The sequence below is a fragment of the Eumetopias jubatus genome, unplaced genomic scaffold, assembly GCF_037043125.1.
Source record: "Eumetopias jubatus isolate StellerSeaLion01/CBP00866 unplaced genomic scaffold, mEumJub1_p1.0 scaffold_6, whole genome shotgun sequence".
Taxonomy (NCBI): Eukaryota; Metazoa; Chordata; class Mammalia; order Carnivora; family Otariidae; genus Eumetopias; species Eumetopias jubatus.
Genome location: NW_028274812.1, coordinates 19,682,785 through 19,708,898, shown reverse-complemented (window position 1 = coordinate 19,708,898; position 26,114 = coordinate 19,682,785). Strand labels below are relative to the sequence as shown.

Here is a 26,114-nt window from a genome sequence, read left to right as displayed (position 1 = left end):
TACAAACTCATGGAATTTGTATTTCATTGTTCCCTAAAAAACATAATCAGATGTGTACTTTGAAACTAGTAGCACTGTTGCTAATGCTTCTAGATGTGCAAACTAATATTGCATTTATCAAAGGTGATGATTTAAAAATATTTTAATTGACTTTAATATTTCTTTGACATTTTCAGGTCACAGGTTATTTAATTCAAGGGATTAAATAACCTATAAACTGATTATACTACTTGGTGTGAGATAAAGTGACGAAAAAAGTGTATCTAAGACATTAAAAATAAGTCTTCAATATGAGTTGTATAATTTGATATGTTCTGTGTAATGTGAAAGATTGGATAGAAATATTACTATCACCCTTAACAAAGGTACCCCTATGTCGTCCTAAGAAGTATCCAAGTAGGTGCTTTGAAATTGTGTTAACATTCCTTTTCAGGATAGGTCCAGGCTAATTAATTCCAAGTTCCGGGGCTGCAACTCTGCTAATTCGTAGGGCTGCATTCACACATGCCACATGTTTAAAGCAAACATACTTCTATTTTGAATGGGTTTTTTTTGTCTGTTTTTTGTTTTTGCTGGTGTCAAAACAAATGCAGTGGTCCAAGTATTTTGTAATTATTTTTATGCCACCCTTCTGATAAGGATGAATATCAGAATTACATATATTACTCTGGTTGTAGTTCTTAAAAAAAATCAACGTGCCTTTTCCACCCTCATTTCTTCGGGGTCGTGGCTGCCATCCACAGCCTGCATTGGAGACTCTCAGAGGCCAGGTCAGCCCAGAGCCTCTCTGTTCTCTTCATCTTCAGACTCTCTACAGCATTTGTCTCTGAGGGCAATTGCTTAGGACGGTATTTGGAGGAGCTACCTACTGAATCTGAGGGGAGGAAACCTATCGAGGTTAGTTATAAATTAGTGAGAAAGTCTCCAGCTCGTAAAACCTTGTAGATCCGGAGGCAAAAGGAGGGGAAGCGGGAACTCTGAGCTGTTTTGCTTGCTTTGGTCCCAGGTATGAGCCAGAAACACAGTGAGAGTGTAAGCAGGTAAAGTCAAGGTCAAAGGTGAAGGCTGTACTGCACACACTGCCAACAGGGCCCTTTCTATGTACTATTATAATGAATGAATCAGCCCCCATGTTTGCTTCACTCTGGGTCAAAGTCCAGGAGGAATTAAGGACTGGTTTGCACCATCGACAAAGAATGAGGTCATGAGGAAACTAGCTGGAGTTGCAGTAAACAAACAAACAAATAGGTTTTGTGCTTGCTCTTTATAAATACCAGCTTTGCAGCTGGAAGGTGTCAGATCCTGGGAAATGGCAGAAGCGTAAGGTCCTAGTGGCCTGGGTACTCTGACTTGGGGCCGGAGAAGCAGACGCAGAGGCCTCTTCTTCTGCTCTCCCAGCTCCTCCTGTCTCTCCAGAGAGTTCAGCGGCCTCACAGGGCAGCATGCAGCTCTCGGGCTGAATCCCACCTCTCTTGCCGTTTCCCAGAAGTCTCTCCTCCCTGGCCTGCGCCTGCCTTGGTCATTAATCATGGCCTGCCTAAGTCATTCTGCAGTGGTCTTACTCGCTTCTCCTCCCGTCGATCCTCTTATCTCCCTTTGATCATCTAAAACAGTCACCACTGATTAAAGTGGACTAAATTAGCATCTGTGGTCCTTATGCAATTGAGCTCAAGTTCAAGTGGACAAATCCACTTGGATGGAGGTGCTCTACTGCTCCAAGTTAAATATGTCCAAAATGGAGGTCATTTTTTTCTCCCAAATGTATGTATTTCCCGTGTGGTTCATTTTTAAAGAATCTTACTACCATCCTCGCTGACACTCCAAAGTTCAGTCATGCTTGACTTTCCCCTGTCTGCCCATCGCATCCAGTTGGTCTCTATGTTCTTTTGATTTTACCTTCAAATTGCTTCTCTAGCCTGGCTCACCCTTCCTTTTCTTCCCTGTCATTTTCTAGTTTGGGTCTTTTAATAACTCCAGATAGAAGCACTGAGAAAGCATTCCAACTTCCTTGCTTTCTCCCTTCAGTCTCTTTCTAATCTTCTTTATATGCAGTACAGTTAGTAATCTTCTCAACATACTATTCCACTAGGAGGATGTTCCTGCTTTACACAAGAAAGAAAGAAGGAAGGGAGGGAGGAAAAGAGAGAGAGAGAGAGAGAGAAAGCACGCGAGCTAGTTGGCAGGGCCATAGCCCACCCCGACTCCCTCCTAGTCTCTGTTACCAACCCAACACTAACATACAACGGACATTCTTCCGCTTTTCTACCTCTGTGCCTTTCCCCAGCCTCTTTTCTCTGCTTCTAGTTGCTTTCAGCCTACCCATGCCGTTCTATGAATATCTTAAGACCTGCTTTTCCTTGCAGCCATCATTGATTTGCTAAGGTGGAAACCATTTCCCCCCTCTGCTGTGCTGAGAAAGCACATGGTTTTTAACTTTTTTCAAGCCCTTTCACTTTTGCCTTTGCGGTTTTCGTACTGTGTGTATTGATTCTCACTAATTTTATTTGAGAACAGAAACCGAGTCTTACTGATCTTCGTATTTACTCAAGCACAATATATTGAAAAAAACAGATAAATGGTGAACTTTTACAATTAAGTGTCCAACTAAATAATTTTAATAAAACCAAGGGAAGAAAAGGTCAGCATGACCAGCTGGCTTTAACTATTTTTTTTAAAGATTTTATTTATTTATTTGAGAGGGACAGAATGAGAGAGAGAGAGCACGAGAGGGGGGAGGGTCAGAGGGAGAAGCAGACTCCCCAGCGAGCAGGGAGCCCGATGCGGGACTCGATCCCGGGACTCCAGGACCATGACCTGAGCCGAAGGCAGTCGCCCAACCGACCGAGCCACCCAGGCGCCCGAACTATTTTTAATTGAGAATTTTTAAGATCGCAATTTATTTCCTTACATATGTGAGGTTTCTGAAGAGTACGGCTCAGAATGCCCCAACCCAAATTAAGTCAATTGTGTCATTCTGTTCATACTCTAATTCCTTCAGGGTATTAGCTGACACTACTTAAGAACGCATGCTGATTGCACAGTGGACAAATAAACTGCTTCCCACCATGAATGAAATCGTGTCTTTACTCTGAACAGCATGCTTGAAGAAAACAATGGCAAAATTCCAGACCCTCAATGGATTGAGGTTTTAATCCCCACAGTGAAAATAATCTAATTAAAGCACATATAGAACTGTGTATATGTAAATCAGCTTCTGATTTTCTTTTTTTTTTTTTACTTAAAAGTCGTCTCTAATGACTGTACCAGCTAAAGTTTTCTTTGAAGGTTTTCAACTCTTAGACATTTTCTATTGTATTATTTAATCTTCTTAATTGATTTAAGAATTTTTAAAAAATCATTTTGTCATCTTTGCAAGGTATGTGATTAATGTGTTTTTAAGTTTTAAAAATTATTTATTCATGTTTTATTAATAATTGGATTATAAAATACATTTTAATACAATTATGGACTACTTTCATTATATATAAAGATAGTTTTGACTTCTTCCCAATTCCAAATTATTCAGGGTATTTAATTTACCAGGAATAGGTATACATGAAAGACAAAATATGTAATCAAAATATATTTTATTGCACATAACTCAGTAATCAAATATATCATACAATGTGGATTTAATTTTACATGTATTATGACTCTAGGAACAGATAATATTGCTATCACAGTATGTTGTTTGGAATTTCCTTAATTTGCCTTTTATAATCCCCAGGCTTGTTTTCTTTTTATTTCTGAGATCAAGACCTGAGCCGAGATCAAGAGTTGGACGCTTAATGCACTGAGCCATCCAGGCACCCCTCTTTTTCTTTCTTTTTTAAAAACAGGTTTATTTTTTAAATTTTTTTAAAAAGGTTTTATTTATTTATTTGGGAGAGAGAGGGAGAGAGCACAAGTGGGAGGAGGGGTAGAGAAAGAGGGAGAAGCAGACTCCTCACTGAGCAGGGAGCCTGACATGGGGCTCCATCCCAGGACCCTGGGATCATGACCTGAGCCAAAGGCAGACACTTAACTAACTGAGCCAGCCAGGCGCCCCTAAAAACAGGTTTATTGATGTAATTCCGACATACAGTAAATTCCATGTGTTTAAAGGATGTGCGTTGATAAGTTCTGAAGTACACCTACACACATGAAAACATCAACATGATTAAGACAATGAACAGATTTACCATTCAAAAAGGTTTCTGTGATTTCTTGGTGATCTCCACCTTCTGTCCCTTCCTCACGCCATTCTCCAGGCAACCCCTCTTTTGGGTTCTGTCACTATAGATTAGTTTTCATTTTCCTATAGTTTTATATAAATGGAATCATGCATACTTTTTGTATGTTTTTTTCATTCATTATATTTATTTTATTTTCATATTCTTCCATGTTGCTGCTAGCAGGTAGTGTAGAATTGGTATTATTTCTTCCTTGAATATTTAGTAGTAGACTTTACCAGTGAAGCCGTTTGGACCTGGACACTTCACCAATGAAGTTGTTTGGACCTGGACTTTTCTTCGTAGGGAAGTTTTTAGTGATAAATTTATTTTCTTTAATAGACACAGGGATATTCAGTATCTCTAATCCAACCTGTCAATTCTTTAGTGAGTTATTCTTAGTTTATATCCTTCAAGGAATTGTTCCATTTCATCTAAGTTATTGCATATATGGACTTAAGGTTGTTTGTAATATTTCTTTATTCTCCTTTTGATGTCTAGAATCAGTAGTGATGTCCCCACTTTGACTTCTGATATTGGTAGTGTGTGTCTTCCGTCTTATATTCCTAATCAATTGGACCAGAGTTTGATTATTTTTGATGATCTCAAAGAACTGGATTTTGGATTCATTGATTTTTCTCTATCATTTTTCCATTTTCTAGTTCTGTTGATCTGATCTAATCTTAATTTCCTTGCTTTATTTACTTTTGATTTTACCAGTTTAATGTAGAAACTGAGACTTTGACTCTTTCCTAATATTTTTTTGTGCTATCATTTCTCCCTTATGTACTGCTTTAGTAGCATTCTGTAAATTTTAACGTTTTCTTCATTTTTATTCAGTTCAAATACTTTCTAACTTATTTTTTGATTTCTTCTTTAACATATTGGTTAATCATAAGTGTTTTGTTTAAATTCTAAATATCTTAGAATTTTCCAGATTTTTTTCTTAGTGATTTCTAGTGTAATTTCATTGGTCAGGGATGATTACTTTTTATAATTTGAATTCTTTTAAATTTGTTGAGACACTCTGTGTCTTAGATTGTGGTCTATCTTCATAAATATAATGTGTGTTCTTGAAAAGAATGTGCATCCTGTTGTGATGAATGTTCTATAAATTTCAATTAGGTCAATTTTAATGGATATTGTTCTATATTGGATAGTGTTCTCTATACTGTATCTTCTGCAGCCTTACTGATTTTCCATCTGGTATCATTTTTTTTCTTTTGCTTAAAGGCCTTCTTTTATTTTTTTATTGTGCTAAGGATTTTCTGCTGATGAATGCTTTCAGCTCTTTATGTCAGGAAAAAAGTGTTTATGTCACTTTCACTTTTTAGAAATATTTTTGCTAGGTGTAGAATTCTAGCTTGACAGATTTTTTTTCCTTTTAATTTTTAAAAGATATTCCCCATTCCCTTACATTGTTTTTAAGAGGAATTTGCTGTTTTTCCTTTTACTTTGTTCCTCTGCATGTAATATGTGTCCTTTTTTTTTTTCCTCCAGCTACTAGGGTTTTTTTGTTTTTTTTTTTAAACACAACTTTTGAGTCATTTGCTTATGTTGTACCTAAGCATAATACTCTTTATGTTTCTTGAGTTTGGGGTTAATTGAAATTCTTCAACTTGTGGGTTTGTAGTTTGCATTGAAATTTTAAAAATTTTGACCATAATTTCTTCAAATATTTTTTTTCTTCCTCCAATCCCTCCTTTGAGGACACAAATAATCCCTAGATTGTTTGAACTTGTCCTGGAATTCACTGATGCTCTGTTCATTTTCAATTCTTCTTTATGTTTCATTTTGGCTATTTCTGTTGCTATCTTTTTAAGTTCATTAATCTTCAGTATTTTTTTCTCAAACATTTTAGTTTTCATTTCAGGTATCTCTATCATTTTTTAAAAAATCTCATGTGCATGAGAAACTACTCAAGGTCAAAGAATAAAGTACCCAAAAGGATTGGAAGATTCACATAAGGCTAGTCCTATTTTTATCATCCACAAAACCCAAAGTAAGTAGAAGGAAAGGAAAAATAAAGATTCGAGCATAAATAAATGAAATAGAAGATAGAAAAACAATAAATAAAATCAATACACCAAAAATTGGTTCTTTGAAAAGATCAACAAAATTGACAAATGTTTATGTAGGTGGAATAAGAAAAAAAGAGGGAAAACTCAAAATTACTAAAATCAGAAATGAAAGTGGGGACATCGCCACCAGTTCTATACAAATAAAAAGGATTACAAGAGTACTATGAACTGTTGTATGCCAACAAATTAGATAACCCAGATGAAGTAGACAAGTTCCTAGAAATACAAAACCTACGAGACTAACTCATGAAAATCAGAAAATCTAAATAAGCTTATGACTAGTAAGGAAATTTAATCAGTAATCAAATCAATATCTCTCAAAATGAAAGGGTTTGGACCTGACGGCTGCACTGATGAATTCCGCCAAACACTGAAAGAAGAATTAATACCAATCCTTCCCAAACTTTTACAAAAAATTGAAGATGAGGAAACATTTTCTAATTCATGCCATGAGGCAAGCATTACCCTGATAACAAAGCCAGATAGAGACCAAAATCTTTTATTGACATTGAGGCAAAAATCATCAACAAAATTGTTGCAAACAGAATTCAGTGATGTAATGAAAAGAGTATACACCACAGCCAAGTGGGATTTATTCTTGGAATGCAAGGATGGTTTAACACATGAAAATAAATCAATATGATACACCGTATAAACAGAATAAAGATAAAACCCACACAATTATCTCCATTAATTAGGAAAAAGCATTTGACAAAATTCCTTGCCCTTTCATGATAAAAACACTCAACAAACTAAGAATAGAAGGAAAGTACCTCAGCATAATAAAACCATATATGAAAAGCCCATGGAGGATATCATACTCAATGATGAAAGGCTAAAAGCATTTCTTCTAAGATAAGGAACAAGACAAGGGTGCTCACCTTAACCATTTCTGTTCAACATAGGACTAGAAGTTCTAGCCAGAGCAATTAGGCAAGAAAAGAAAATAATCCCAATTGTAAAGGAGAAAGTAGAATTCTGTTTGCAGATGATATGATCTTACATGTAGAAAATGCTAAAGATGCCACAAAAAAACCTGTTAGAATAAATAAATTCATCAAAGTAGCAGGATACAAAGTTTATGAAAATCTGTTTTCACAGATGTCACACACAAAAATCTGTTGCATTTCTATACATGAGCAGTGAATAATCTGAAAAGAAAATGACAAAAGCAATATTTACAATAGCACCAAGAAGAATAAAATACTTAGGAACTAACCTAACCAAGGAGGTGAAAGACTTGTACAATGAAAACTACACAACATTGCTAAAAGAAATTAAAGGCATAAAAAAATAGAAACACATCCCATGTTCATGGACTGAAAGACTTAATGATATTTTAATGTCATTACTACCCAAAGCAATCTACAGATTAAATGCAATTCCTATTAAAATATCAGTGATTTTTGTTTTTTGCATAAATGGAAAAACTCATGCTAAAATATATATGGAGGGGCTCTTGGGTGGCTCAGTCGTTAAGTGTCTGCCTTCAGCTCAGGTCATGATCCCAGGGTCCTGAGATCAAGCCCCACATTGGGCTCCCTGCTCAGGGGGGAAGCCTGCTTCTCCCTCTCCCACTCCCCCTGCTTGTGTTCCCTCTCTCTCTGTGTCAAATAAATAAATAAATAAAAATCTTAAATATATATATATATATATATATATATATGGAATGGGTGACCCTCTGAAGATCTCAGCAGTTTTCTGGTAAGCTCTCTGTTCTGGTCTCTGTCCTGCAAACTCTAGCTGCTATGGCCTCTCCCAGACTTCACCTCCTGCTCCTCTACTCAAGGAATCTGCTGAGATATGCCTGGATGACCTCTCTGCACTGCAGCCCCAAACTCTTCTCACAACCATAAGCTGAGGCAGTTATAAGGCTCACCTCATTTGGCTCCTATCTTTTCAGAATCACCATCTTTCATCACTTGATGTCTGTCTGAAAACCAGTTTTATGTGTTTTGCCCAGGTTTTTGGTTGCCTTAGGTGGGAGGATAAATTCAGTCCCTGTTATTGCAACTGAAATGAACATGATATCTCTTAGGTTTATTACCTAAATCTTACATTTTATTTCTAAATATTAAGATGGGAGCGTTTGAAGCAGTATTTACAAATATATATCCACAAATAATATGGATACAATTTTTTCCCTAAAAGTGAAATCCCAAATTATATGTAATTGCCAATATATATTTATCTTCTTAAATATTGGTTTTTGATGTAGTAGAGACATTTTGTTGTAAGAATTTTAATTTAACTTACAGATGTGATGAGGATTATCTTAAATGATATTTTCATAATTATTATCTTTGTGCTCATTTTTGAGTTGTATTGAAACTTGAGTGTTCCCCAAGCTTCCTATTTTAAACCGATGGCCCATTATGGGTAAACGTTACATAATATATATCTAAGAATAAAATGGTCATCTTTGTACAATGGAAAAAGTCAACACTATCTAGAAAATAAGGGCCAAGCTCATCAGCAAGGCCCTCAGTGGGGAGCTGCCTGCCTGCTTACCTTGTATTTGTTTCCAACCTAATTTCCCCACTGCTTTACACTGTCTGCTCATGCAGTGCTGAAAAGCTCATAGTTCTCTGCACCCACTCTGCTATTTCTTTCCTCTCTACTGTGTCTTATGTTATTCTCTTTTCTTACTGATGCCCTTTCTGCTTTTACAACCTGGAAAATTTCTCTTTATCCTTCAAAACAACTCAGATGCTATTTATCGCAGGAAGTTTTTTCTAATTGCCTTACACTGGGCACAATGCCATCTGTGAATGCTTCCATCTCTGCATATACGACATTATATTGACATCATCTGTTTACCTGTTTGAATTCCAAAATAAACTCAAGAGCAGAGACATGTATTTATGAGTCTGTAACCCTATCATCTAGCACAGTGCTTGTCACAGAGCAGGTGTTCAATAAATGTTATTTAAAAATAAGTGTACTGTTTGGTTGAGTGAGATTCCTTTCTTATTTGGAAACAGTATTTTTCTAAAATGTCTTAGTCTTCAGACAGATTGGTTGATTTGATCTTCACTAAAAGAATTCTGCATTCTCAATGACCTGTCTACCTAAGGCAGAGTTTATACTGAGTTGTTTCCTAATGTCAAGTCCATTCTTTCTGTTCTTTCTCAGTTTGGAAGTTTTATATTTTATTTCTTAAAGTGTCTTTGCAATGGACTGAATGTTTGTTTACCCTAAAATTTGTGTATTGAAACTCTAATCCAAATGTAATGGTGTTGGACATTGGGTATTTGAGAGGTAATGAGGTCTGTGAGTGTGATGCTCTCATGAATGGGATTAGCGTCCTTTTAAGAAAAGGATAGAGAGAGGGGCAACTGGGTGGCTCAGTTAGTTAAGCATCTGACTCTTGGTTTTGGTTCAGGTCATGATCTCATGGATTGTGGGATCGAGCCCCGTGTGGGGCTCCGTGCTCAGTGGGGAGTCGCTTGAAGATTCTCTCTCTCCCTCTGCCCATCCCCCCACTCATGCACTCTCTCAAATAAATAAATAGATTTTTTTTTTTTTTTTTTTTTAAAGAAGAGGACATCTCTGTCCTCTCTAGCTCTCTTTCCACTATGTGAGGACATAATGAGGACTTGGTCATCTGCAATCCAGAGGAAATCTCTCATTAGAACTTGACCATCCTGGCACCTTGATTTCAGACTTCTGGCTTCCAGAACTGTGAGGAATAAATTTCCGTTGTTCATAAGCCACACAGTCCGTGGTATTATGTATATGGTATTATAGCAGCCCAAACTGACTAAGACAATGCTTGTTTTTTTAAAACACATTTATCTTCAAATACTTTCCTATATAGTTTACAGTTACTCAGCATTATTCCTAAAGAAAAAACAGGCACACTAGTGTCCCTCAGAACTCCCTCTCCCATCTCATTTTTTTTTTTTTAAGATTTTATTTATTTATTCATGAGAGACAGAGGAGGAGAGAGAGAGAGAGAGAGAAGCAGAGGGAGAAGCAGGCTCCCAAGGAGCAGGGAGCCTGATGCGGGACTCGATCCCAGGACCCTGGCATCATGACCTGAGCCAAAGGCAGATGCTTAACCATCTGAGCCACCCAGGCGCCCTCCCATCTCATTATTTTTCGTAGCTTTTAAAAACACAAAGTTATTGTTATCATTATTTGTTAGTAGGAAATACTTCTTAGAGTTTTACCAGAATGTTGTATTGACTCATTTGTTTACCATTGCTATTTGTAGTCCACACTTTCAATCTGAGTTCATTTCCTTTTTTCCTGAGATAAATCTTTCAGTAAATATTTTTATAGGAATCTATTATGGTAAACTCACAATTTTAAATGTTTTTATATAATTTAAGATAAATGTTTCGACCTCACTTTTAAATAAGAGTTTAATTGGATCTTAATTTAAGATCGACAGTTATTTTACCTCAGCTTTGATGATATCACTTCCTTCCTTTACTGTGACTGTTATTGCTGTCAATTTGGTTGTTTTTATATTTAGGTAATTTGTCATTTCTTTCAGTATATAGATTTTAATTTTCATAGTTTTCTGCAGTTTTAGTTGATGCATCTAGACACAGATTTCCACCCCCTGACCTCCCATTTATCCTTTGTTATTGCTTGATGTACTTTCTTCCATCTGAAGACATATCTTCCATCAATTCTGAACATTTTTAAGCAGTTATATTTCCAGATATTTCTCCCCACCCCTATTTTAACTATATTACCTGTCTGGGCCTTCTTTTAGGCATACACTGGAGTTTTCCAATCTATCCATTTGCTTAGTTCACATTTTCTCTCTCTTTATCTATACAAATCCTTTATTTTATTTTTTTGAGCTTGTATTTGAATTCCATTCAATTAACATACAGTGTAATATTAGTTTCAGGTGTACAGTATAGTGATTCCACACTTCTGTACAGCACCTGTGGTCATCACACATGCACTCCTTCATCCCTACCACCTATTTAGCCCATCCCCCACCTACCTGCCTCCCCTCTGGTAACCATTGCTTTGCTCTCTGTAGTTAAGAGTCTGTTTCCAACACTTGATTTTAAAAATTCTACCTTCTAAATCACTAGTCCTCGCCTTTCTTTGGCTTTATTTAGTCTATTCTTTCAACAGCTGAAGTTGTCATTGCTAAAATTTTCCAATCAATATATCTTTGTTCACATTGATCTTGTTTTTTGTTTGTTTGCTTAATATCTCTCTGTGCTTGTTGCAAAGCAGGACTTTCCCTCCTTTATTTTTTCAGTATTTCTAAATATTTAAAAACGTTTTAAGTTTGCTACATTCTTTTCTTTTCTTTTTTTATTTTATTTACTGTCCTTTGTAATTTTAAATTTGTTTTTTTCCTTTTTAATGTTTGTTTTTTAGTTCATATTTTGTAGATATTTTAAACTCACGTATACTGTTCTTTGCCATGTGGTTTGGATGGTTTTCCAGAATGAGTCACTCCCTACCCATTGTGACATCAGTTGTGATACACTACTGGAAAGGACAGGACAGTTGTTACAATATTGAAATATTTCCTTGTCAGTTGGCAAACAGCTGCTTTTTTGAGGTTTCTGAGGAATATCTCTCTCCTTTTGAACTCTGACCTCTCTGAAAACCCTAGGACTTAACCACAATTCAGTTACTAAATGATTGAGGGACCAACGTGTTACTGACTCTAGCACACTGTCCCAATATAAACACAGAATCTTTTCTGATTAGTAAGTGTATTTTTATATTATCCTGCCCCCCACCCACGTTTTAGCATTGGGCGGTTGAAGGCTTTTCTCCTCTGTGGAAAGTGCTATCCCTGATACCACACCCGTTGTGGTAGAGGCCACCCGCATTCCCATTTTTTCCCTCTTTTTTTTTTTTAAGATTTTATTTATTTATTTGAGAGAGAGAATGAGAGATAGAGAGCATGAGAGGGGGGAGGGTCAGAGGGAGAAGCAGGCTCCCCGCCGAGCAGGGAGCCCGATGCGGGACTCGATCCCGGGACTCCAGGATCATGACCTGAGCCGAAGGCAGTCGCTTAACCAACTGAGCCACCCAGGCGCCCCCCATTTTTTCCCTCTTTTAGCCAGCCTATTTCCTCAGAGAATCACAGGAAAGTGGCACATTGACTGTTAGGCCATAAACTATAGTGAGAGCCTTAGTTCAAAGCTAGGAGCTTGTGAGTAACTCTAGCCACTTTCTCATTTATGAAGCCTATTTCTGGTCTCTTGACATTTACAGGGTAAACTTAGCTTCTTTTCCAAAATGGACTTACAGATTTTTAAGCTTGGACTACCACTGCTCAAATCTAATTCCAGTACCTACTTGTAGATTATACTATCAACTCCCTATGCACCCCTACAGGTTCTTTCTGTAATTAGTACATTGACTTCTTTTTTTAACTGAGGTATAATTTACATATAGTATTATATTAGCTCAGGTGTACAACACACTGATTTGATATTTGTATCACCACAGAAATGATCACCACGGTTAGGTCTGGTTAACATCCATCACCATACATAGTTTGAGAAATGATCACCACGGTTAAGTCTGGTTAACATCCATCACCATACATAGTTTGAGAAATGATCACCACGGTTAAGTCTGGTTAACATCCATCACCATACATAGTTACAAACTTTTTTTCTTGTGATGAGAATTTTTAAGATCTGCTCTCTTAGCAACTTTCAAATATGCAGTACAGTGTTATTAACCGTAGTCATCATGCTGTACATCACACCCTCATGACTTAGTTATTTTATAACTGGAAGTTTATACCTTTTGACCACCTTCATCCATTTTGCCCACTTCCTGCCTCTGAAAACACTCATTCACATTTTTCAATGGCTTTTAATCATGATCAATTCATTTCAATTACAACTATATATATAATTAATATATCTATTAATTACATATATTATATATTATATATAATCACCTTAATACTTTTGTATCTGTTGCATACTTAATATATCATTTTCATGTCAGACTATTCTGTCCAACTTGACCTGCTGTTATAAATTTGCTTCCTTTCTGCCATGCTTCTCTTTTCCCCAGGAGTACCTTTACATTTTATATATCCACTCTGGAAATCAGCCTGTTGTCTGGCTCTGTGGAATTCTTTTTCTCCCTCCAAGCATCATTTTCCTTTAAAATATCATTTGGCATTTTGAATGTACAGGCTTTATGTGATAAACATTCCCCATTGACGTTAAGTTTTTTTAAAATAATAAATTTCCACAAATATATTTGTCTACAGATTTCTAGCCTCTCCTAAAAATGTCAGTGAGACTTCCTCTATCTCAATAGCATATTTAGACTCACCGTGTAGAAGGGAGTGTTTAGCCATATATTTCGAGGATATAGTTATCTTTCAAATTTTTTATACAACTTGTAATTTTAATGGATTGAATCATTAGCTAGTACTTGGGTATATTGCTATGTGAATAACATAAGTCTTGGTACCCCCCTGATATTTTAGTGTGTAGATTTGATTTCTTTGCACATATGAGTTTTCTAGAATTTGGCAACATTTATTTCCCTGTATTACCAGTTCTTAAATCTTCAAAAGTCCTGAGCTACTTATGTGTTTAAAAATTAGCTTGTTCTCAGAATTGATGAAACCAGGAATAATGTGCTTTGAGTGGTTAAGGGTCTCTGCTATACCATAGCCGTAGGCACGTTCTGGCAGCGAGCGTCAAAGGCATACTGTGCTGACGGTTTCAAAAGCAACATATTTGTGCATGATCTTTTGAGGTCTACAGTATATTTGACATTGGGCTGTATTTGACTATTGTTTATATTGTGTGTGTAACACTATAGGTGAGCTATTGGGCTGATATAAGATACCTCAAATGAGAGTCTTTTGAAAGTGATCTTCAATATAGATAAAATCAAATTTGACATGTTACAAGGAAAGTAGGCCAATTAGTGATAAAGCTTAATAGCTTTAGGGAGGGAGTCAGAACATTTACTTACGCTTGACAGAATGAAAAGGAGAGCAAAACAGAATCTTAGCATAGCCTTTATTTTTTTTTTTAAGAAATTAGATTTTCCCATTAAAAAAAACAGGTTTTAAGAGACTGAGCTTCCTGGGGCGCCTGGGTGGCTCAGTCGTTAAGTGTCTGCCTTCAGCTCAGGTCATGATCCCAGGGTCCTGGGATCGAGCCCCACATCGGGCTCCCTGCTTGGCGGGAAGCCTTCTTCTCCCTCTCCCACTCCCCCTGCTTGTGTTCCCTCTCTCTGTGTGTCTCTCTCTGTCAAATAAATAAAATCTTAAAAAAAAAAAAAATACAAATACAAAGTAGATTGTATAGAATAGAATACAAAGTCTCTCTTAAAAAAAAAAAGAGAGACTGAGCTTCCCGAATGAGTTAAATTTTATCATGATTTTGATGGATACAAAGTCACGAATTTCTTTTTATCTCTACAGTTGTACCAACCCTCAATAAAACAGAGGTACGGTAATGGACTATTTTATGCTTTGATTTTTCTATTAATATTATGAAAAATTCCCTTTCTTCCGAAAACTATTCTAGTCACCTTTCTGTCATCTTCTCTTACATGCTGCTTAGAAATACTCCTTTACAATGGATATATTCTTAGACTTTCTTTTCCAGCAAGATAGTGGATTAAGATAAAAAGAATAATACCTACAAATGCCTATCTAAAGAAATAAAAATCTTCAGGATCCAGAAACGAGGAGGGAACTGAAAGTCAGAATGTTTTAACTCTAAACTGAGGCTGTAGCTTCCCTAGGGAAGGTTTAGCCATCTTATGAAAGCAGAGTCTTTTGTTTTAATATATATAGGACAAATGAGGAAAGGGAGTGTTCCAACCTTGGATAAAGGCATGACTTTCCAAAAGTTTAATTCTTTTTAAAAAGGTGAATAAGAAAACCTGCTTTATAATTTTAGATTATAAGAAAGTTAGATTTTCTACGCTTAGTGTCCCGCTGAAAAATAAAAAATCTTCCTTGAGAAATGGAAACCTTGGGACTGAGACTTAGTAGCTTCAAGATCTGATTTTAAAGTACCTATGGGTTCCTGGATGGCTTCTTTATTTGGGATCTCTGAAAGAAAGAAAATTCCATATTAACATTGAAAAACCATTCTTTCAGGGCGCCTGGGTGGCTCAGTTGGTTAAGCGACTGCCTTGGGCTCAGGTCATGATCCTGGAGTCCTGGGATGGAGTCCCACATCCGGCTCCCTGCTGAGCAGGGAGTCTGCTTCTCCTTCTGACCCTCCCTCCTCTCATGCTCTATCTCATTCTCTCTCTCAAATAAATAAATAAAATATTTAAAAAAAAAAAAGAAAAACCATCCTTTCAATACAGGATTGCCTTGGGGAAAGGGGGATCTGTGGAAAAGAAAACTCTGGTAAGGATGGGCTCATAATAAAAGCATCTTAAAACATGAGACTATATTTTTAAAAAGGCAGAAATCACAACAAAAAAGAATCAAGTATCAAAGATTTAAGATAGTAGAAAAATAATCTATAAGTAATTTCCATGTGCATGTTTATAATGATTAAAGATATAAAAGAAGAAATCCAAACCCTAAAAAAAGAATTATAACCTTTATATTTGTCATCGTTAACAACCAGTGCTAGCTAGACTATCAAAAAAGCAAGTAGGAAGTAGTCAGTGCTAGCTACAAGATCACACAACCCCCAAATCACACAACAAAGGATATTTCTCATTTATACTAGAGTTTGATCAGGAGTTTAGTAGTGGCTTTGCATGTGCTAAATAAGGATTTTTGGCTCCTTCCAACTTGTGGCATTACTGATGAGGGGACAGAAGCAGAAGCTGACACCCCACAACCCCCCTTCCCCAGATAGGATATATGTGACATTCCTCAGGCACTCCTGGCTGCCCCGAAGCTAAGGAAAGGAAAAACAGAGATCACAATTCTGCAAGGCTGAGTCTCCTGAGTCTCCCTCAGTTTACACATGTCTTAGTAATCTATAGGAACAAAGCATTTCTATCAATAACCTAGCTTCCAGAAGGAAGTGCAGATACAATTAAATGTCCTTATAACCTGCAGCCCATTGACAGATACTTGAAGTGGGCAGAGTATAATGTTCCTCCAGGAAGCTCCCAACTATCTTCATGTTAATGCCTTGCTAGAGGGAAAAACAACCTTAACATGACAATGGCAAGGCCTGAGGGATCCTGTGAGTCTTCTTTAACATATGAAAATCCTTTTGAAACCTCCCCTTCCCTTCCCTTCCCCAACCCCATAGTATACAATCAACCACCCTTCACAACCCTGCTGTGGCAGCTCTTTCTGCCCACGGGTCTTGTCCCCGTGCTTTAATAAACCACCATTTTGCACCAAAGACATCTCAAGAATTCTTTCTTGGTCATCAGCTCTGGACCTCACCTCACCGAACCTCAGCTATATTCCAAAACCACAACCATTAGCATTTCCTAAGATCTCCTCTGAAGGATTGAGCATGCTGACAAGTATCTCATAGGATGTTTTATGAGCTTAGACGTAGGACACAACACATTCCCATACATGCTATTGTCCGAAACACCACCACAAAGTGCCAGCCAAATTGCAAAGGATTGGGAAATGTAGGAAATGAGAAACAGGAACTGGTGAGCCATCTGATCAATCTCTACCTATACGTAAAACTTTGAGACAGTTCTTTTTTTTTTTTTAAACAAGAGGGTTTTATTTATTTTTATTTATTTTTAAAGATTTTATTTATTTATTTGACAGAGACACACAGAGAGAGGGAACACAAGCAGGGGGGTGGGAGAGGGAGAAGCAGGCTTCCCCTGGCTCAGGGAGCCCGATGCGGGGCTCCATCCCAGGACCCTGGATTCATGACCTGAGCTGAAGGCAGACGCTTAACGATTGAGCCACCCAGGTGCCCCTAAACCTTGAAGCGGTTCTAATTAGAAATGATAGAAATAGTACGTAAAGACATTCATTTTTTCATTTCATGTAAATAGATGACAGAGAGACAGGAGACCGATTTCCTATGTTATCCTGGCACTGTTTCGACTGCTGGAGATAGACGGAGTGAACAAAAAACCCACTGATCCTACCCCTGTGAAACTTAAAAGGCTACCTGTGGAAACACACAAGCACTGAAGGATTAGCGAGAGAACTGCCAAGTGCTATAAAAATGAAGCAATATAAAAGGATGCAGAGAGGTAGCCATACTAGACAGGGCGTTCGAGAAAGTCCCTCTCACCACCAGCCCCAGAAGGTGAAATTTGAGAGAGACCTTTCACCTTCTTGTTGCTAAATTTATTTGTTCCTATTTCAATCTGTTGATCCATTAGCAGCATTTGGATCTGTTGTGCCTTCTCTTACTTAAAAAAAAATGTTTTACTTGACTTCCAAGTAATAACCCTCTACTGTTTTATTCCTGTCACTGTTTCCTAACACTGCTATCATAAAATACCACAAACTTAGTGGCTTAAACAGTACAAAACTGTTATTGTGCAATTCTTGTGGTCCAGAGTCCAAAATGGGTCTCGCTGAGCTAACACGAAGGTACCAGCAGGGCTGCATTCCTCTCCAGAGGCTCAGGGAGAGAATCCATTTCCTTGCCTTTTTCAGCTTTGAGAAGCTGCTCACGCTCTTTGGCATGTGGCCTCCTCCCTCTGTCTTCAGAACCAGCAGTTTTGCATTTTTCTATTCAATCTTCTGGAGTCAAATCTCCCTCTGATGACTTCTGTCTCCTTCTTCCACTTTTGAGAACACTTATGACTAGATTGAACCCATGCAGATAATCCAGGATAAGCTCCCATCTCAAATACTTAAAAGTTGTCTACAAACCCTCGCTTGCCATGGAAGGTAACATACCCCCGAGTTCTGAGGGGATTAGGGAACTGCTTTTCTCAGTTTTCTTCCTTTTTTTTTTTAAGATTTTATTTATTTATTTGAGAGAGAGAGAATGAGAGAGAGCACGAGAGGGAAGAGGGTCAGAGGGAGAAGCAGACTCCCTGCTGAGCACGGAGCCCAATGTGGGGATGTGGGACTCGATCCCGGGACTCCAGGATCATGACCTGAGCCGAAGGCAGTCGCTTAACCAACTGAGCCACCCAGGTGCCCATCTCACTTTTCTTCCTATTCTTTCTGACTTTTCACATGGAGTATCAGGGCAGATATACAGCTGTACTGATGGTTAGAATATTGAAATATTTTAATGTTGATTGTTGAGTAGCCTCAACAATAACCTTACCAATAACCTTGAGCCCCAGACATTCCTGCCTCCTGCCCTGAGCCCCTGACCTACCCTGAGGACCTCATATCCCTGATCCCACTACTCAAAGTAAATAATGTCTCGCATAACTAGAGGTCTTTGAGGATTGGTCAATGCTCCTTCCTTACCGGTTGTTAGGTATCTTGAATAGCCTTCCTGGGAGTGTCTATTGCTTAGGTATGGTCATTTTCTTGGTGATTTAATCCAGTCTTAAGACTTTAAATATCATCTAAATGCTGATGACTCAAATTTTCACTTTTAGACTAATTCTTTCTCCCAAAGCCTCAGAATCCTATGTTGAACTATTCAACATCTCCACAAACATGTGATAAACATTTAAAACACAGTGCATTTGGAAGTGAAACGCTGCTTTACTCCTTACCTCAGTTTTGCGCAATCCCATCGTCTTCTGTTTTACAGGGACATCAATTCAATCTATTGGCTTTCTCTTAAAAACAGGGGACTCTGTCTTGCCGCCTCTACTGTTAGCAACCTGGTCCAAACCATCATTAGCTCTCACCAGTTATTTCAGCGTCTTCTAAATTCTCTCTCTTGTTTCCTTTGGCCTTTTCTCAACATAGCAGCAAGAATAAATGCTTAGAAACTTTCCTGCTCAAAACTCTCCTGTGGCTTCCCTTCTCACCTAGGGAAACCAGTGTCCTTCCTTTGGCTTAGATCACCTTTATAATCTCTGCATCTCCTGTTACCTCTCTGAAATTATCTCCTTTTACTTTCCCTCAGCCTCACTGATATCTTTATTCTTCAAATAAGCCAGGATGCTCTCTGCATCTGGAAGACTCTGCCTTTCTGTTTGTACTTGCCGTTTCCTGTTTCCAGAACAGTCTTTCCACAGATCCACATAGCTCGATCCTTTATGTTCTTTCACTATTGACTTAACTATTACCCTATTATGGAGTGCTTTCCTTAACCACTATATTAAAAATTGTGTATCTTAACACTTCAGTTCCCCCTTACTATTTTATGCTTCCTCCTAGCATTTTTCACTTTCTAATGCACTATATATTTTACTTAATTTATGCTGTGATTTATATCTCCACCCACCCAAAATATGAACTCTATAATGGTAGAGATCTTAGCCTGGTTTGTTCACTGCTTATCCCAGTGTTTAGAGCAGGGGTCCAGTCACTCATAGTTAAAACTTGAAAAATTAAACAAGACACTGGTGCGCATGGGCTCACGCGCGCGCGTGCGCTCTCTCTCAAATAAATAAATTAATTAAAAAAATTAAATTAGACTTTAAAACATAATAATAAAGAAAAGGTAGAAGTCAAGGTTTAGAGGTATGAAACTATAATATGTTAATAATGAGTGTAGAAAACAAGTCCAACTTCTCTGTAGATAATTAGTGAAAATATATCATACATTTTAAATAGGCATATATTTGGGTACTGTAAGTCCTCTTATTAAAATCTATCCTAAGAAAAGAATTAATAATGTATTGCAAAGATTTGTCAATAAGGAAAGCTACCAAAGTCTTGTTTATAATAGTGAAAAAGGGGCGCCTGGGTGGCTCAGTCAGTTAATAGTCTGCCTTCAGCTCAGGTCATGGTCCCGGGGTCCTGGGATTGAGCCCCGTGTTGGGCTCCCTGCTCAGGTGGGGAGCCTGCTTCTCCCTCTCCCTCTGCCTCTCCCCCTGCTGGTGCTCTCTCTCTCTTTCTCTCTTTCTGTGTCAAATAAATAAATAAAATCTTAAAAAATATATAATAGTGAAAAAAACTTTAAATCAAAACCTTCAAATTTTTTAATATAGAAACTTAATTTAACAAAAGGTAGTGTATTTATACAATGGAACAGTATGGAATCATTAAATTTGTATTTAGATAAATTCTCATCAACATAGGAACTATTTGCAGTATACTGATAAATGGAAAGAAACAGTCTGTAATGTGCTGAATGACGTTATTTTTGAAGAAGAAACGTGTATCTTGCATTAGTCTTACAGAATGGACACTCGTTAACAATGTTAATGGAGCGGGCATGTCTCTCCTACTTATGTAATTAAAAAAAATTCATTTTAAAATAATGATCACATAGCACTGTTATACTGGGAAAAATCAAAATTAAATATAATTTAATTATATTAAATTATATTAAATATGTCCTGATCTTCAAAAAGCCATTAATATTATACATGTAAAGGATTTTAAGTGTGAATTGTATATAAATATTCCCCTTCATGGCATTTTATGTGTTTGTGATGAATGTCCTGCATTAGTAAGTAGGGCCTAAGGCTCAAAATTTATGAAATAATCTCTTTGGGTATTTTAGTTTTTTGAACCCTAACCTGTGGAAGCTGTCTGGCTACAGGTAAGACTATCGAAAAATGCCTTTAACGTGACTGCTGACAAGAGCATTAAATTTATACCATGCAATGATTCTAATATTTTACCCCAGAGATCTGACTTAAAATTAACCCACCTCCCTGCTCTGTCTAGGCAGTACTACTTTGGCAGTAATGCGCAACCTAGTTCTGTTGAGCAGAAGAAGGGGAAATTCCCAATCTGGCCAGAATGGAGCGAGGCGGACGTAAACGCAGAGAAGTGGGACGCGGGCAAAGGTGGAAAAGAAAAGGACAAAACAGGAAAAAGCCCTTTATTTGTAAGTCCACTTGAGTGTGACTAGAGTTCATCTTAGTCTTAAATTTTATAATAGAATAAGATTTGTTAACACGGGAGTGTGTTCGTTCTTCTCCAGAGCCTCCCTTCAAAAGAGAAATTGTCTTTGTCCACCGGTCGCCCTCCCTCCTGCCTGTCTTTCCAAGCCTTAGACCTGAGCTTTGCTAATCACATTTGAGTAAGTGGAAGGAGAGACATGATCAAAGAGTCATAATGAAATAAAGGGGAAATTGATAGAACAGGTCAGAGAGTAGATTTTGGACAGGGTTGGGGACCAGGCATTTAGACAGAGTGGTTTAGAAAATGAAAGCCTCAGTGGACATGTGAGCTGTTATCTGGTGATGATAGGAGATTTTTTTTTTTTTTTAAAAAGATGTTACTGTGAGGAAAGGGTTGAATCTCTCTTAATATCCCCCCTCAAGATATTTGGGTAAAGACCTCAGGTACTCTTTGTTTATCTGTGGCCATTGAAACATGATGTGCCCTGGGATTAGAGCTGAGAATGGTCTACATTTTCCAACTATCTTATCTTAGGTTCTTTTGCCTATTTAAAAATGTTTACTCTATTTCTAAAGACTTATCTAAAGGATATGAGTCTGTGTTGCATTTTAAATATGACCCATTTGGGATATCTGGGTAGCTCAGTTGGTTAAGTGTCTGCCTTCGGCTCAGGTCATGATCCCAGGGTCTTCAGATAAACCCACATCCGGCTCCTTGCTCAGCGGGGAGCCTGCTTCTCCCTTTGCCTGACACTCCCCCTGCTGGTGTGCATGGGCTCACGCTCGCGCATGCGCTCGCTCTCTCAAATAAATAAATAAAATCTTTAAAAAAAAATAATGACCTATTTATTTGGTGTAACAATTCATTTAACAAAAATGTTATAGGGCGCCTGGGTGGCTCAGTTGGTTGATCGTCTGCCTTTGGCTCGGGTCGTGGTCTCACGGTCCTGGGATCGAAGCCCACATGGGGCTCCCTGCTTGGCGGGGAGCCTGCTGCTCCCTCTGCTGCTTCGCCCTGCTTGTGCTCTCTCTCCCTCTCAAATAAATGAAATCTTTAAAAAAAATGTTATGGAACACAATGCAGTTACAAAACACAAACAAAATTGCCAGAATGACCATGTTGAACTCTGGGGTCTTTATTTGAATAGAGAACTCTGGAATGGTACCTATTAGCAATTATATTTAGTTCACAAAATGCAGAATTATAAACTGCGTGATTCGTTACAGTAATTTGTTTACAAAAGATAATAAATGTAACTAATTGCTGATTCTGTTAGTACGTGAATAATTTCAGATTAGGAACATATGAGGGAATACATTCTTTGTACCATACCTAGGGTGATTGTGGAATTTTTAGGTGCACAGGGCTTTTGAACTCTCTGTGTTCAAATGACAATGGTCATATTCTACATATTTTTAACAGAAATTTATAACTAATGGGGGTTGAGTGTGAATTTACATCAAGAAGATAGATTGTGCAGATCCTCAGGTAAGCATGGAGCTCTAGAAAAGATCTAAAGACGAGTCATTCCAAAGTGTGAAGGAGAAACTGGGAGGAGAAGAGCAGAAGTGCCTGAAAACTTTGAAATAGGAAATAAGATATAAACTGTGACATTATAGGGCCCTTGCAGTGCAAGTTAGCCTTTATCAGATGACTATGAAAAAAATCCTGCAGATCTCTGGGAGGTTAGGCATCAAATTCTGGAACTTACCAATGTTACTGAAACAAGGGCAAATCTGTTGGAAAAACATTTATTGGAGGAAAACCATTGAGACTGGAGCAGTAACATGTATGCTGTTTCCTTGATGCCCATTTCATTTGGGGGCAAAGTATAGGAATTTTGCTAGCTGAACACCAGACCCCAACATTGATTCTGCAGCCCTTGGACCATGGAGATGTATAAAACTGCATGATTAGGGCAGCACCAGCCCTCCTCCTGTGGTGAATCGGAGCTATGCCAATGGAGTGTGACACTTCAGAACCTTAGCCAATACTCCATTCTGCCACTTCCACCTTCATAAAGCAGGAGAACAGCAGATCAAACCCTGGTTCTTACAACAGCGCAAAGGTACCATCTGGAATACAACCTTGCTTCCCACTCCCAGTTCTGTTCTACAACCTCAGCATTCATGGCTTGGGAAGTGACAGTCCCTCATGGGAGTGAGTGGTGGACACCCCAAGCATGTTGCATTTGCAACATCCATATTTTACCAGGATCAATTACCTTAAGCATCCAACTATAGCAAGGAGCCTTGGAATTTTATAGAAAGTCTCTTCTTCAGATGTGAAGCTAGTGATCAGGAAATCAGCATCAGATAAGCTAATCCTTCCCTGTAATTCCAGAATCACATCTCATTTCTTCAGCTAAGTGACAGCAACAAAAAGACATGATGGGTGAACCAAATTGAGATAAATTTAATGAAGCATTGTAAGGTGGATATAAGAAATACACCTAAGGCAAAATGACATGGAAAGATTACCATTAACTTAACATGGAGAGAAGGGAATCATACCAGATTATGATATGATAAGCTTCCATTTACCTTTTTTTTTTTTTTAATCTTCTCAAAGACTTTTAATAATTCAAGGCATGAAAATGAAAGGCCAAGCAGAAAGTAGTGGCTTGGGGCTTATGCCAGTTTCTCTGGGCTGAAGAGAGAGAGGATATTGACTGGGGCTGTGAAAGCAGCCAAAACTGGAACCCAAATCCCAGAGGTAATTACAGAACCAAAATCTGAAAATTTCCCATATAATTTTATTTCAAGACATTTACCCAAATCCTCACCTATATACGTGAAGATTTTGCTGCTGAGCAAATGAGTGGAAAGCAACAGCTTGGAAGCTAAATAACAGAAAATATTTCATGATGCTATGGCAAGAGATCAGAATTTAGGGTATGCCAAGGTGAAAGAACTCAGAAACTCCAACCTTTCAGTTTGTACCCCAACATGGCTGTACTCAGTAAGGGAAAACCAAACCTACACCAACCCTACCAAATCCTGAGACCCAGTGTTGACAGGGTCAAGTTCATTTTGTACTTTGCCTGCCAGAAAGGAATGAAATCCTCCTCTCTGGAGAAAAACATCATTACTTAGCACTCATATACATTCTTATATGCGATGTATATCATACAATCAAAATTTACCACACCTGAAAAGAAATAGGACTAAGTGGCTGAAAAACAAGAGGAAAAATTAAATAATAGAAATAGATCAACAGGTGACTCTGATTTTGGAATTGTCAGAGAAGAGACCTTAAAATAACTGAATTAATATTCGTAAGGAAAAAAAAATGACATGAGGCAACCCCAGAAGTCTAGGGTGGCTCTTGGAAACTTCAGTCTCTTGTTCAGGGACTCATTCTTTGATCACTTTGACTAGATGTTGGGATTGCCTTTGTCTTCATTCACAGTATTCCATTATCTTAAATATGCTCCAGATATACATAGACACTTTGTGTAAAGCTCAGACAGCACCCTCGAATATAACCCATTTCTCAGGTCACACTAACATTCGGATAAAAATATGATTACCATAAAAATCACAAAATGGTATTTACTTGACCCTGTCACTATTAACTCAAGTGAAATTTAGTACTCCTTTTTCTCAATACAGATAGTTTATATTCCTACAGCATTGTTTTCATACTCCCAGCACTTTTCATTTTCTGTAAGGACCACCCCCACAACCTAACTACCTTAGGAGCTGTGAGAACTTTTACATAGTAGTTACTTGATGTCTAATTTACTATATTGCTAGCATTTGAGAATAGACATTTGGATATCATTCTTCTTCCAGAGCTCACTAATTGACCCATACTAAGGGCTCAAAAATTAATAAATTAATTGCATTCTTGGGCATTTATCTCAGAGAAATGGAAACTTATGTTCATATAAAAACTTGTAAGCTATATGCAAAAATTTATAGCAGCTTTATAACTAATAGCCCTAAATTGGAAACAGCCCAAACGCCAAATGTCCTTCAATGGGCAGATGGTAAACAAACAAATATCCATATCATGAAATATTACTCAGCAATAAACAAGAATAAACTATTGATACATGCAACAGCTTGAATGAATTGAATATCTAGGGAATTAGGCAGAGAGGGAAAAAAAAACAATCCACAAGGTTACATGCTATATGATTCCATTCATATAACATTATTTTTTTTGAAGATTTATTTATTTATTTATTTGAGAGAGAGAGCATGCATGTGAAAGCAGAGGAAGGGGCAGAGGGAGAGCGAATGAGAATCTCAAGCAGACTCCCCGCTGAGTGCAGAGCCCAGAGCAGGGCTGGATCTCAGTACCCCAAGATCATGACCTGAGCTGAAACCAAGAGTCGGATGCTTAACCAAGTGAGCCACCCAGGTGCCCCTCATATAATATTATTGAAATGACAAAAAGGAGACCAGATTAATGATTGCCAGGTGGCAGGGATTAAACAGGTGGTAAGGAGGTTGGAGGGTGGGCATGGCCATAAAAGTTCCTAGGAAGGATCCTGGTGCTGCTGGATCTTCTTTATCCTGCCTGTGTCAATGTCAGTATCCTGGTTGTGAAATTGCCCTATGGTTTTGGAAGATTTTACTACTGGAGAAACTGAGTAAAGAGAACACAGGAACTCTCTTTATTATTTCACAGCATGAGGTGTGTATCTATAATTATCTCAAAATAACATGTTTAATTTTAAAAATTAATAAATGGAAGTCAGATCCAAGGTACAAATTTCATTGGCATACAATTGTATTTATGATTTTTTGATCTTCTCTACTCAAGTAAAAAAAAACATTATTTTCAGTGGAAAATATGTCCATATCTGGCCCATTCAGATTGTTTTCCTACCATACCTACCTCACATTACAATGCAGCTCATGGTCGTTTGGACTGCTTCTTCTGCAATAAAATGTTACTCAACAATTGAGGTTTTGTTCATTAAATATAGTATTATTAACTTCACTATTCACCAAATACTCCATGAACTAGCTC

General features: G+C 37.6%; 1 protein-coding gene across 1 annotated transcript in view; it reads left to right on the top strand.

Moving 5' to 3' along the window:
• The window catches only part of ADGB (androglobin), a 158,614-nt gene that overhangs the window by 5,714 nt on the left and 126,786 nt on the right, over positions 1 to 26,114 (top strand). Inside the window, exon 2 of the mRNA XM_088023849.1 lies at positions 20,949 to 21,111. Within this exon, the coding sequence (XP_087879975.1) occupies positions 20,949 to 21,111 (163 nt within the window). The remainder of the gene's footprint in view (positions 1 to 20,948; positions 21,112 to 26,114) is intronic.